At 33.4% G+C, this 15,165-nt stretch overlaps 1 protein-coding gene across 1 annotated transcript in view; it reads left to right on the forward strand.

Moving 5' to 3' along the window:
* The window catches only part of LOC106713090 (AT-rich interactive domain-containing protein 5B), a 54,086-nt gene that overhangs the window by 34,166 nt on the left and 4,755 nt on the right, over window positions 1-15,165 (forward strand). Inside the window, exons 4-7 of the mRNA XM_045684848.1 lie at window positions 9,069-9,273; window positions 9,727-9,902; window positions 10,602-10,766; window positions 14,271-14,436. Of these exons, the coding sequence (XP_045540804.1) occupies window positions 9,069-9,273; window positions 9,727-9,902; window positions 10,602-10,766; window positions 14,271-14,436 (712 nt within the window). The remainder of the gene's footprint in view (window positions 1-9,068; window positions 9,274-9,726; window positions 9,903-10,601; window positions 10,767-14,270; window positions 14,437-15,165) is intronic.

Consider the following 15,165-nt stretch of genomic DNA (forward strand, 5'->3'; position numbering starts at 1 on the left):
AGTCTTATTAAAATATCATACACGTAATAAAAGTACCAAAGATATAATTGTAAATATCACTTACAAAAGGTATATAAAATTTTTTTTGATGTGTCATTTTGACATTACTGTTTAAGTTATCAATCATTTTTAAGTAATAATCAGCGATTATCTAAAACTTGACAGTTGTTATCTAATTGATAGTTAAATATTATCAAGTCATAACTGTGTGGCTTGTTGAAATTATAGACTTGTTGATGTCCCTTACTTTGTTTGTAATATTGATAATTTTTTTTTTAAAAGATTTTATTGTCTTTATTTTTTTAAATCATCTGTTGATATCACTATAGATATACTTATAGATACAAAAATAAGGAAATGAAATTAAAATATGTAGCAAAATGTGAAAGGTTTCTTAAAAATTTCTCGTTTTTCTTTAAAAAAAAATACAATCTATACGAGTATAATATTTTATACCGCATTCACTTTCTTGGAGTTTTTTTTAACTTTAAGTTTCTCTTTTTAAAATACTATATATCTCTTAAGTAATTTAATTCAACATATACATGCCAAATTTTCCCGAGATCCGTTGAACCATTCCGGAAGTAACCCTAACAAACATTCATCCATCCATCTAAACTTTTGCATTACATTAGTAAGATTTATTTTAATGTAACTGGAATTTATCACTGTTTTAAAAAGAAATGAGTATAATAATAACAAATTTGTAATTTAGGTGTTACAATAACGTAACGTTCACCATGACAAAGTGACAAATTGTCACAGTTACTTTCCCATTACTATACATATAGATATTACGTACTTTAGTCATCTATTGATAAGATATATGCTACCGGAATTTACTAATCAAATTAAACCATCATATTTATGATGTAATAATATGTTAATAATGAAAAATATTTTATTGTATTATTAAAATAAATTTTAATAATATTAAAATAAAAAGTATCAAAATGTTGTGATTGTAGTATGCGACCCGGCTGCTATCCTTCTCTGCTTACCGCCAGGGACGCATTTCGGATAAAGTTTTTATTATACAGAAAAAATTGAGTAAACACGTTTTTAAAATAACGTCTGTATTCGTAGTCTGATAATTAATGATAATTTAGGGTTCCGTGTATATATTTTGTCATTGTAATAAATTAAAAAAAAAAAAATAAATAAAAAAAAAAATAACATTGAAAATGGAAAATTATTGTAAACTAGCTTTTACCTGCGACTCTGTCCGCGCGGAATAAAAAATAAAAAACGGGGTAAAAATTATCCTATGTCCGTTTCCTGGTTCTAAGCTACCTGCCCACCAATTTTCAGTCAAATCGATTCAGCCGTTCTTGAGTTATAAATGGTGTAACTAACACGACTTTCTTTTATATATATAGATAAATTATATTTTTTAACTGAGAATAAAAGTTATTCGATTTATAATTATTCTTACGAATTTATCTTTCTCGTATTCTAAATATTTTGCATGAAGGATATAATTCAAATTTGACTATTTAATTTTTAATCTTATATTAATTATTTATTTATTACCGTGGGAATAAATATAAAAATTGCTTAATTTTTTTAATTGCTCATTATAAATAAAGTTATATAATTTTTTGTGTATATAATTATGCAAATGACTTTATGTTGTGAATATGTTAATTTGTTTTATATAATAGGTACTTGTTTAATCTCAATATTTATCAATTTAATTAAAATTTTAGAATTCCATGTATATTTTAGTAAATCAAATATCTAATAAAAGCATTAATAATAACGTTTTATGTAAGTTACGATTTAACGTAAATCATCATCATCAACTTGATCTCCCTACGAGGGATCCTAACGGTATGTACTCCCTTCTCTACCTTGTCCTCTTCCCACAATAAATACATATTCTGACCTTCCTCTACCTTTGTAGTTGTCCACATTCATGTTTATGTGATTATCTCTCTGCATAATATTTCCATACTATGCTAACTTACTTCTCAATTTTTCCATCAAAGGCGTTACTTTCAAATTACCTCATTAGAGGTATAATACATATCTTTTATCACTTGTAGTTACACCACTGATCCAACTTAACATACAGTCGCTTCTCGGTCAGATCCGTACAATACAACAGGTATTGACTTGTAGATTTATCCCTTAAACTAAAATAATATTCTAGAATCACCATACACACCAATGATCTGTCACCGTTTCATCGCCACCTGCATTTATTGGATTTTTCAAGTCCCAGTCAATACCAAAGTCTTTATTGGACAAGTATAAATGTGTAAACATATTTAATAGTTAAAAAAAGTGCAAATGTTATTACTATCTTTTCTGTAAAAACAATTTTTTGAAACAACCAGTCTTAATTGATTATCGACGTTGAGTATACAGGTGCGCAGACGACCTTTAAACGAACACTATTCCTGTACGGACACTTTGCGTTTGTTTGGAAATACCAACGGTTGACAGATGATTATGTTATGTTCGTAATACTAAGTAATGTGTTAACGGTACTTGTGACGTCATGTAAATAGAAGTGTTGATACATTATTTAATTAACGTAATTTAAAATTAGTATCAGTATGGTTGTCTAATTGTTAGAGCAAAAAAAATAAAAAAAAAACACAGTTAATTTGTGATTTTTTTAAAATAAGTGTGATATTAATTTTATCAGATATTAACATCAACTTTAAATGTTAAAAAAAATAACTAGTCTTTATATATTAAAAAACTTATATAATAGTATTATTTAATAATAATAATAATTATTTCCGTAATCCCCAATCCTGCCCTGTATTCCCCCGCACCCCGCGCCACCGTTTCGTGTTATTGGGAATTTATGTCGGTAAGGCGGTGTACACACGCTCCGCGATATATTTTATCTGAAGTATTTACTTAAATGCATTTGTAAACATTTATTAATAGTAAACTCTTTATTAAAATTAACTTTTTTATGTAGAAATCATGTCTGTTAATATTTTATATACCTTTCTTAGATACCGTTCTATGATAAATGAAATTTGGTTTCATGAAAATCAATTTTTAAAAATAAACATCGTTTTAAATAAACGTAATATATATCAAATTTATAAAATAAAACCTCTAAAGGTATTAATGTTAAATGTTTTTTGCTAATCGTTTATTAATAAAAGCTGTTTTATACTTTGCCTAATGATAATAGCAGTTTGTAATACGATTTTTTTTAATTTTTTTAATTTTGAACTATTTGTTTTTGTTCCGCTTACACTGTGTGTACTCCGCATTAGTCCGGGGGCGTTGCACTGCATAGATCCGCCGCTATCGGCGCTCGTGTGTGCGTACTGCGTGTGTGTGCCATGCGACACTATACAGGTGGTTCAATAAATATATTGTACCTAAATATTTTGTTACAATATTAATTAAATATATTTTAATATTATATTGTAGTATGACCCTTGGTATATATATATATATATATATATTAAAAATCTATCTTAATTTTACAACAATTTGGACAATCGAAATTGCAGTTTTATTAATTGAAACTTGTCAACTTATAAAATAAGTCAATCGATGTTATTAAGCTTAGAATAATAATGTTGCCCGGTTTCGTTTTCTCCAGTTACAAATTAAGAGAGATTCGGTGGTTTGTTAACAACGTGAATTAATTTTGAAGAATGTAAAAAGTGGATTTATTTTATTAGTTTTTTTATGTATATAAAATAAGTACCTAGAATATTTTATTTATAATTAACTGAAAATTCAAAAGATCTTACTAATATTATAAATGCGTATGATTGGGTGTTTGTTTGAATGTATCTCCGGAACGACACAACGGATCTTGATGAAATTTGACACAGATGTAGAATATAGTCTTTAACAACACACAGGCTTACTTACTTATTGTTGCGGCCTCGGGTTTGCATACAGCCTTTTTGGACATTTCTATAGAATATTTTTCTTTTATTTGACATATTTCGTTTTGACGTTTTGTTTTATATCTTGTACATTTTTATATAACTTTATCTTGTTCCTGTCTTTTTATATTAAATTTCACAGTAAAAAATATATTACTTTCCGTCACGTTCACTTATTAAATTTTTTTTAATTCCGTGCGGACGGAGTCGCGGGTTACAGCTAGTTAAGAAATCATAAAATCGTGTTATAAATCAACCTGTATACATTCACCTTGTTCTGAGTTAACGCACACACTACAGCGTATACTTACATACACATGCACATATGTTACGTGTAATATTAAATGTTGTATTTAATTGTTAACACAAATCGGCCGGACGAGTCCACGGTTTTTAAAATGACTCGACGTGATACGAAACTTGGCGCTTTTTGTGACGATGACGTATACAGAGAGACAGCGTTACAATCTCTGTTTTTCATTCCTATTGTAATATATTGATATATATATAAATCTGGTGTCACAATGTTTGTCCTCAATGGACTCCTAAACCACTTAACCGATTATAATAAAATTCGCACACCATGTGCAGTTCGATCCAACTTGAGAGATAGAATAGTTTAAATCTCAAATTATAGTCGCAATTTTAATTTATTGCTAATTATTTATCTGTTATTATTTGACAGTCACAATTATCTGTTAACTCCAAATGATTCTAACAGATGTCGATACCTTTCGACTGGGTTGAGTAAGTAATCAATAGATGGCGCTGCTATGGTAAATCTACGAACGTGTCATATAAGCTTATTAACTGCGCGCGGACGGAGTCGCGGGCGACAGCTAGTTGTAATATGAAATGCAGCGTATAAATTGACGGAAGCAAATAAAAACTACATTTCCTAAGAAACATTGCTCTCTTTGACACTATGTGTGATAGAATGAGACTGCAATATATCTTATCTTTTTAGTCGACTTCAAAAAGAAGGAGGTTATCAATTCGACTGTATTTTTTTTATGTGTGTTACTGTGATGCTCCGCCCCTGGTGGTCCGATTTTGATAAAAATCATTTTAATCGAAAGGAAGTGCTTTCAGATGGGTCCCATTTTTTTTAAATAACTAGAAGACTGGTAGATTTTTTAGCTATAGTTGGTTTAATCATAGAACTAGATACTAAAGAAAAAAATGACATGACAGCTACAGGTCAAAGAGAATTTTGTGACATTTTTTGACATTGTTTGGGCGCTAGTCAACTAATTTAGTTGATTTATCGCTTTTTGTGTTATCTACAATTATGTCAAAACTAGCTGTCCCCCGCGACTCTGTCTTCTGTCATAAAAAATACCTAATAAGTAGCCTATGAGTGCCAAATTTCATCTAGATCAATTTAGTCGTTCTAGAGATACCTTCAATCATCCATCCATCTAAACATTCGCATTTATATTAGTAAGATTAGTATGACATTTTTGGTAGGTACTTACGCCCGATAGGAGCAATGTACAAAGTTTAATACTTTGTTGATAACGATACGATGACCAGTGTCACAATTATTCGTGCTAGGTATACTAATAGCCTTGTCGGTCTATCTTAATTTTTTTTTATATATCATAAGGTGGCAAACGAGCAAACGGCCACCTGGATTCGCCGAAATAGCGAGGCGACCGTTGCCCATAGACATCCGCAAATGCAGATGCGTTGCCTACCTTTAATCAACAGAGAAGGGGACGCACAGAAAGAGGATATTTCTCTTACCTATGCGTCTCCTCTTCCGGCAAATCCACTTCCCCTTCCCATCCTTTCCTAATAAGAAAAGGGTGGGAAGGGAAAGAGGACTAAAATTAGGCCTCAAACACCACACTCATCAGACGAAACGCAGAATTACTTCCACTTGACGCCTGTCTTCTGTGTGGTTGTGATATTTCACTGAGCGAAGCCAATTCGTGCACCCAACAAATATTGTTGTTGCGGGATCTACCACTGTTAATCTTAAAAAGTACAGTCTAGTTTGTGAAACACGATGATACGTACATTTTCAACTTCGTTAGACAATCGCTTCGAAGGGAGTGCACTTTGGGTTCAGTACCCTTCCATACATCTACTAGCTGTCATATTTGAATTCAATCCATACACAACTTTCAAATATTCCAGACAACTTTATCATACAAACCTTATTCCGTTTCAATATGTAGATTTTAAAAAAAACAAACGTATTAAATTAAATTAAATTTTTGTATTTTATTTTTGAAAATATACGAAGTTAGTTGAGGCAATTATTTTAAACATGAACAGACGGACAAATCAAATACTTATGTATACGTATCGGGGCTTAGGTGAAATTACTTTTCAAACCATTCTCACAAAATGCCAACAGAAATTGAGAAAGGATTATTATGAGTAATTTGAATTAACCTATAGTGATATAAAGAGCAAAAGATTTAATTTTTTTGCATTGATTATACTCCGTAACTACTGAACTAATTGGCAAAATTCTTTCACTGTTGTGAAGCTACATCATCTCTGGGTGACATAGGCTATATTTATTATATACATATATTTTTTAATTCCGCGCGGATGAAGTCGTGTGTATCTGCTAGTTATATGTCTAATATTTTTATTTATATTAAATATGTATATGTATAGTTAAATTCTATAGGATACATAATTTAAAAAAAAATCCGTCCTCACTGAGGGCTCGGAATCTACCCTAAGTTAGGTGTGACTATGCCATAATCAATGCTGGCTCAGTGCGGGTTGACTTCACACATATATTTTAATTTCTTAGCAGGTTGCATCACGATGTTTTCCTTCATCGTAAGGACGTAGGATATAATATGTAGATAATATTCGAACCAAGGACCTGCAGATTACAAGTCAAGTGTTTAACCCCTGAGCCACCGACGCGCTTATTTTTGACTAGTTTCAGAAATCTTAGTCGTTGAATTATTAGACAGATTATGATTACTAAAGCATAATATACAAAGATAATATGTGTTCATTTTAATATACAAAATAAGTAGCGATTCAAAAACGATGTAGCAACGATATCGCACGATGGTCACAGAATACAGACGCGCTGGTTACTTATTCGAAAGCAATTTTAGTTCAACCTCCCCCTCCCCCTTTCATTTAGAATTGTAACAGGGTCGCACTCAGGCGGTTATATTTAGTTTATTTAACTTAATAATTTGTTTATTTATTTGTATTTAAGAAAACACTATTTATTATTTATCTGGAATTTCTATTTGAGGAGCGTCAGAATAAAAACCGATTTATGACTTTAACATTTTTTTATGATGTCAATTAGTTGTTCTCATACATCTTTGTATATTTTTACACTTTTCCACAAAAAAAACAACAGTGTGATTTAACAGTTTTTGTTCTGATGCTCTTCATTTCTTGTTTTAAGCATATTATTTTTTTATGGGACGTATTATATAAAATTCTACTGATAGTATTTATTTAAAAGGCACAAAACGAAGGTTTTGGTTTGACCTATAGCTTGGATAAGTACTTTTTGTTTGGTTTCAAACTGCAGGTCCTGGGTTCGAATCCCACCATGTACCAATGTGTTTTTCGATTTACATATGTACATTTATTCGATGTTCTTACGATGAATTAAAAACATAGTGATGCTGCACATATCTGAGAAGAAATTCAAAGATATGTGTGAAGTAATCCGCACTGGGTCAGTGTGGTTGACTATGACCTAGTCACTCCTAACTTAGCGTAATCTCCGAGCATCTCAGTGGGGATGTATAGTGAGCTGATGATGATGATGATTTCTATAAGAATTTCTGTCTCTTGTTGCATATGTTGGCTATGTAATGACTAGATTGTTTTAACCCTTAAATCAAGACTTTAATATAATTGAGGGATAATTATGGCAACCCCATAAATAAAATAAAGCGTAAACATATTTCTCGATATTGGATAGGTATGGTCCCTTGATTGTTCGCAAGGGTCGCTAACATAAGGGTGGCACCAGAGTCGGACTCGGTGGTGTTTTTTTTTTTATTATTTGTTTAAATAAAAAATTAATTTTCAGGTTGTTGAAGAAATATAATGTAGTTATTTATTAGTTTTATTTTATTTGAAAAACAATGTTATAATTAAAACGTTTACATATATAAGTTGTAAGTCGTTGTATTAGTTTTGATTTAAATCTATAAATTGTTTTTTTTTTTATTTTATATCCCAATATTGGTTTACGTAACATGTGTTTATTCTTTTATTTGTAAAATTTCTACGCTATAACCTACTTAATAAAATGTTATTGTAGAGTCCGACCCTGCAATATCCCCCTACTCACCCCATACGAGCAGGTCGTACTCGGAACGGATTTATTTCGGAATTATTTAACTTTCTAAACATTTCGTTAATTAAATAAATACGATAATATTGTTTTAGATTTAGGTTTAATCTTTTTTTAAGATGCAATTTGGTTATCGTGATAAGTTGGCGTGAATGTTTATTTCCACTTAGCGTATTGCGACTTAAACTACAAGCAGTAGCTTTAATTTTAGCATATGCGGTCGCGCCAGTGGAAATAGAACAAAGGACTTTATACACAAGCCAGAGTCATCAAGGCATCCACTTACATTTTAAATCGTTATTATAAACTAGCTTTTATCCGCGACTTCGTCCGCGCGGAATAAAAAAATGCAAACAAGATAAAAAAGTTCCTATGTCCGTCTCCTAGTTCTAAGCTACCTCCCCATCAATTTTCAGCTAAATCAGTTCGACCGATCTTGAGTTATAAATAGTGTAACTAACACGACTTTCTTTTATATATACTAGCTGTCGCCCGCGACTCCGTCCGCGCGCAGTTAAAAAATGGGGGGGGGGTTATGAAAAATAGATGTTGGCCGATTCTCAGACCTACTGAATATGCTCACAAAATTTCATGAGAATCGGTCAAGGTCGGAATGAAAACTGTGACACGAGAATCTATATATATAAAAGAAAGTCGTGTTAGTTACACTATTTATAACTCAAGAACGGCTGAATCGATTTGACTGAAAATTGGTGGGCAGGTAGCTTAGAACCAGGAAACGGACATAGGATAATTTTTACCCCGTTTTCTATTTTTTATTCTGCGCGGACGGAGTCGCGGGTAAAAGCTAGTTTTATATATTAGATAGATTGAACTATTGCGTTATAATCTTTTTAAACTTAGACTGTCTTCTTTTCCAGGACGAAGTTCTAGCTATTAATGATAAAGTGGTCGTGCGCGCTGAAGACCTGCTCAGCTGGGTGTCGGAAGGTTCCGGTTGGCGGTGGGGATTGCGCGCGGTGTGGCGTGGAGCATGCGCCCCACCAGCTGACCCTAGCGTCACCGCACCACTACATCATACCAAACTTGACTTCAGCGATGTTGAGAGAGAAAAGAGTGCTATAAGTAAGTAGAGAATTGATAATAATCTATTAGTAAAAACTTTTTTAATGAACACCTTATCGTAATCAGATTAAGGGACAAATCTACAAGTCAATCGTAACACCTGTCGTATTGTATGGATCTGAATGTTGGGCCACCAATGTTTCGGATGAAAGAAGATTGCATGTAACTAAGATGGGTATGCGTATGTATGTGTGGTGTGACAAGAAAAGATAAAGTTAAGAATGTCATGTCATGAAATCAGAGGAAGTTTGGAAGTAATGCTAGTTATCAAGAAATTAAGGAGCGTGGTTTGGACATGTTATGCGGAGGGATGATGATCATATAAACAAAAAAAGTAATGAGATTGAACGAGAAAGATGGCTATAAAGGTAGAGGAAGGCCAAAGAAAGTATGGATGGACTTTAAAAATCAAACTTAATTGCTCCAATTGAGGTAATATATTTATAATTTCAGGTATAGATGAAGATAGTCCCGGAGTAATGGTGTTCTCATATCCCCGGTACTGCCGTTACCGGGCATTACTTGCCCGACTCGACGGTATCCAGGCGGACTGGTTGCGTGACTCCCTGGTTGCTGCATTAGGAGGTTACGCTGCACCTACTAGGAATACTAGAATATTATACTGCAAGGTACGTTCTAGAATTATTGAATATTTTCAGAAGTGTAATAAAAGCATCGGTGGTTCAGGGATTAAGTACTTGACTTGTAATCTGCAGGTCGTTTGTTTGAATCCCGCCATGTACCAATGTGTTTTTCGATTTACATATGTACATTTATCCGACGTTCTTATGGTGAAGGAAAACGTCGTGAAGTCAACCCGCACTGTGCTGTAGTACATTTTAGTCCTCTCCCCCTTTCTACCATTTTCTAATACATTCCAACCTGGATAAGCGAGACATCTCTATAAGCGAGAGTTATTGTTCGGTCCCAACGGACGACCTCCATAAGCGAGAAACTTGAGTAAGAGAGACACGTATATAAGCGATATCCCTTGGATTCTTGCTTCCAGATTGGACTGTACCGAAAGATATAAAGAGAAAGTGTGAACTTGGAGGAAAAGGTCGTATTGGAAAGATGTATACCTCTTTTTGTACGTCCGCTCCTGTGTATTTGCTTGTTTGTTTGCCAGTTTATCCTACAAAAAACACAGTTCATTAAGCCTTATTTTTTTTTAACTAAATGTTGAACCTGGATAAGTGAGAGTCCAAAGGACCGCGATATTTTTCTCGCTTATAGAGGTATCTGGCTTAACTAGGTTTTTACTAGTTATATAGGTTCTTCTTCTTCATTACTTGACTCTATACATTATAATTTGTTTTACTTTCCAGGAAACATTTGAGTATCCGGAGTTAGAAGGGCATGAATTTGTTTGCAATCATCTCGCGCCCCGGCTAAAGGGTAGGCCGCGCGGTCGCCGGCGCAGAGCTCGCTCTCGCTCAGCCTCCCGCTCAGATAGCGATGATCCGGATGCTGTCATGCCGAGAGAACATCCGGTGAGTACTGTGTTACAGTTGAGGTAGTTTATTTCCTACCCACTAAAATAAAAGATTATTTTTCATATGACACTTACTAATTCTATGACTAGCTTTTACCCGCGACTCCGTCCACGCGGAATAAAAAAAATGCACACAAGATAAAAAAGTTCCTATGTCCGTCTCCTGGTTCTAAGCTACCTCCACATCAATTTTCAGCTAAATCAGTTCGATCGATCTGGAGTTATAAATAGTGTAACTAACACGACTTTCTTTTATATATATAGACAATAGATAAAGTGTACAATCCGAACTTGCTAATTCAATAATCGTTGTAAAACGTAATATTTGATTGAGGTTAGGAATCTGTGGTACTCTATTATTAACGTCTTTTCCGGTCTCTCTGTATATTGTAATATGCATCACAATCTTTCTCGCACTTCGTATATAATCGACTAGCTGTCGTCCGCGATTCTGTCCGCGCGTAATTAAAAAAAACTGAATTAGTAGCCTATGTGTTCTAAAAAAATTCGTTCATGGTTCATTTGAAAAAGCGGCGAAGTAGGAATGTTTTTTTTTCTCTTTATTTTTATAGGGACTTTGGTTCATATGAACATTTCAGTCCTCCCATAGGAAACAACTTACAATATCATTACATATATATTTACAAGAAAATAACAACAACAAAAAAAAGAGCAAGTAATAATAACAAGAAAAGGTATTTACAATTTTATAAGGCCTTCAACATGCTGCGGACTCCGTCTGCTAGGTCCTAGGACAATGGTTGAGCCAAAGCACACAGAAGTTCGCCAACATTGAGTCTAGAGAAATTAATCTTACTAAATAATTATTTTCTCTCTTCCTCGTTCACGATACACTCAGCAAGCACGTGTTGCACATCTTGGAAAGTCATCATCATCAGCTCACTATACGTTCCCACCGAGGGGCTCGGAGCCTACCCCAATGTAGGGGGTGACTAGGCCATAGTCAACCACGCTGGCCCAGTGCGGGTTGGTTGACTTCACACATATCATTGAATTTCTTCTCAGATATGTGCAGGTTGCATCACGATGTTTTCCTTCACCGTAAGAACGTCGGATAAATGTACATATGTAAATCGAAAATCGAAAAACACATTGGTACATGGCGGGATTCGAACCCAGGACCTGCAGATTGCAAGTCAAGTACTTAACCCCTGAGCCACTGACGCTCTTGGAAAGTAGGCAAGTTGATAATACGAAAGAAGAAATGTGTACGCAATTCCTCAATAACAAAAGGGATGCAGATTTATATGTTTATAACCGTCGATGTTTTTTTTTTGGGCTGGTTCATAGTGAAACGAAAAATAAATTTACATTTAAATATGAACAAAGGATCAAATGGACAGCCGCATAGAGAATGCGATAACGAACTCGATGGATTTATGGCCCCAACCCTTCTAATAGTCGGGGATGCACGTGCGCTGCGCAAAGACAATAGCGAAGATAATTTGTTTACTAAAAACTAGAAAGAATGAGGAAAAAGATAGAAAAATTAATGAAATTATAGTAAATAAGTCAGTTGTAAAGTTTGATTCGTTGAGACTTATTGGATTGGTTAAATAGTTTATTTATTAATGTTATAATATGTTACCTGTTAGGGTGGCTAGGTTGCCAAACCTACTAGCCGGACAGACCAGTCAGTTTTTCCGGACATTTAATTAAAAAAACTTAACAAATAATTCGGAATTCGGAGATATCAAACAAACATTCATCCATGTAAACATTTTTATTTATAACTAGCTGTCGCCCGTGACTCCGTCCGCGCGCAGGAAAAAAAACTTAATAGCGGTATGAATTTTTTCTCGCCTTTTAAACCTTCCTTAGACCTCCACGAACATTTCAAGACTAAGATAAGATAAATCCGTTCAGCCGTTCTCGAGTTTTAGTGAGACTAACGAACAACAATTCATTTTTATATATATAGATATTAGTATAATTTTACATGAAAAATACGTACAAGATAAATTGTATATCGAAAAAAAGATGTAAAAAAAAAAGGTCGAAAGATTTTAAAAATGTTTTATCTAAATGTCCAAAAAGGTTGGACGCAACCCCGAGTCAGCATTTGTATGTGTGCACACATTTATGCGGCTGACTGTACTTTTAAAGTTGTCCGAAATATCTAAGAAATGCAGCTGTGTGTAGTCATTTTATTGTTTTATTGTCTTGTTTACTTCAACTTGTGGGTGATTCTAAGAATTTTTTACTATTGTTTCTATATTGCGATCCATTAGACATTTTAAGTTAAAATCTCAGTTGCTTACGAACTTTTGTACAATAAACATGGGTGCTAAAAGAAAATCTGTGTATATAAAAGATAAAATTTTACTTATACGTTTATTAGAAGCTGGTGAAAGAAGACCTGATGTTGGAAAACGTTTTGGATTCAGCAGATCCACTGTGGCAACAATATGGAAGAATAGAGTGAAATTATTAAAAGCGGAAAATGATGGGAAAAATAAAACATTAAAGACACCACTATATGGTGTTTTGGATAGAGCGATGTTATCTTGGTATTCAAAACAGCATAAGATATCCAGCGCGATTATAAAAGCTAAAGCGAAAGAAATCGCCAAAGATAAAGGATTAACTAATTTTAAAGCATCAGAAGGATGGCTCAGGAAATTCAAACAACGATATCAAATTAAACGTAAAATAAAGGGTGATAAAAGTGTTAATAAAAAGGTGATGTGAAATAAATATGTCTCTATTTAACGACTACTCTTTATAACGTTGAATTGTTCATTATGTGTTGTTATACGTGTTTACGCTACTTCGATATGTCTACAATAGTGGTTCACAAACTTTTCTGACTACGGAACAGTGTTGGAAAGCAGAGCATTTAACGAAACTTTGGATTCTAGGTTTACTAGGGCCTAGATTAATTACAATCCGATTTGGAATTATAATTCTTTCCTCGAGTCGATATTTCAATTTGTGTTTGTATTTAATTAAATTTTATAAACTAACTTTAAACCTGAATGTGCGTGGAATAAAAAAAAAAAACAAATTTCTAGTTATAAATATAGTCTTTATTACTTAGTGATAATGTAGCTTTCTAATGACAAAAGAATAAATACAAATTTTTACTCTTTAAAACAGTATTTGCTGTTGCCCACGACTCCGTTCGTGTTGAATTAAAAAAAATACTTAATAAGTAGCTTATGTATTCATACAGACTATGTTCTACATTTGTGCCAAATTTCATCAAGATCGGTTGAGCTGTTCCGGAGATAACTTCAAGCAAACATCCATCTAAACATTCGCATCTATATATAAAAGAAAGTCGTGTTAGTTACACTATTTATAACTCAAGATCGATCGAACTGATTTAGCTGAAAATTGATGGGGAGGTTAGAACTAGGAAACGGACATAGGAACTTTTTTTATCTTGTGTGCATTTTTTTTATTCCGCGCGTACGAAGTCGCGGATAAAAGCTAGTTTATAATATTAGTAAGATATGTAATATTAAGTTTCTTGCAGCCGACGCCACGTCGCCTATCATTACGTAATGGTGGCCTTGAGCGGAGGAGTGACGAGGAGAGTGAGGGCCAGGGAGAGGGACAGAGTCAGGAAGACAAAGAATTCCTTCAAGAGCTAAGCAAGTTCCACAAAGAAAGGAATGAAGATTTCAACACGATGAAGCATTGTGAGTTCCTTCATTATAATAATTCTTTAAAAAAAAAATATATGTCTTCCATTAACCAGTGTCAGATTTCTACTGCTCCCCCTTTTTTACCATGCCTTGTTGGGTTTGTGGGGCTACGTAAGGCTATATTTGATGTGGCCATAGTTTTCTTTCTAATGCCCTAAGCGCCATTCTGCCTTTAGCCTTTTTATTTTTGCAATATTTCAATCTAGATTTCATCAAGATATTCTATAAGACAAATCGTTTCATATGTTTTTCAGTGGTTGGTAAATGTCGTCTTTTTTGTATTGGATATTAGTAAAGAATTCATTTGTCATATGAACTAAAAGTGTACCAAATTTTTGGAATTATTCAACCTAACCAAATGCCATGTATATTTTGATTATAAAATCGAAGCGAGAGTCTAAGGGAGTTTCTCTCGCTTATAGAGTTATCTCTCTAACTTGACTTTCTCGCTTACAAAGGTTTCTCGCTTAAGATAGTATGGATAGATTATGTGAAAGAGGATATGCGTAAGAAGGGGATGAATTCAGATATGACGGCTGATAGAGATGTATACAGGAGTATATATCGACTCCCCCACCGAATAACCCCGTAATAGGAAAAATCTAATTTTTCAGGAGAAGCAAAAAAACCGTATTTCTTTAATAACTTCATCAATAATTATTGTACAAGAATCTTTTAGATACCAAAATAAAGCTAATTTTTATAGCTTCATTGTAATTAATT

This window comes from Papilio machaon, chromosome 28 (genome assembly GCF_912999745.1).
Source record: "Papilio machaon chromosome 28, ilPapMach1.1, whole genome shotgun sequence".
Classification (NCBI taxonomy): Eukaryota; Metazoa; Arthropoda; class Insecta; order Lepidoptera; family Papilionidae; genus Papilio; species Papilio machaon.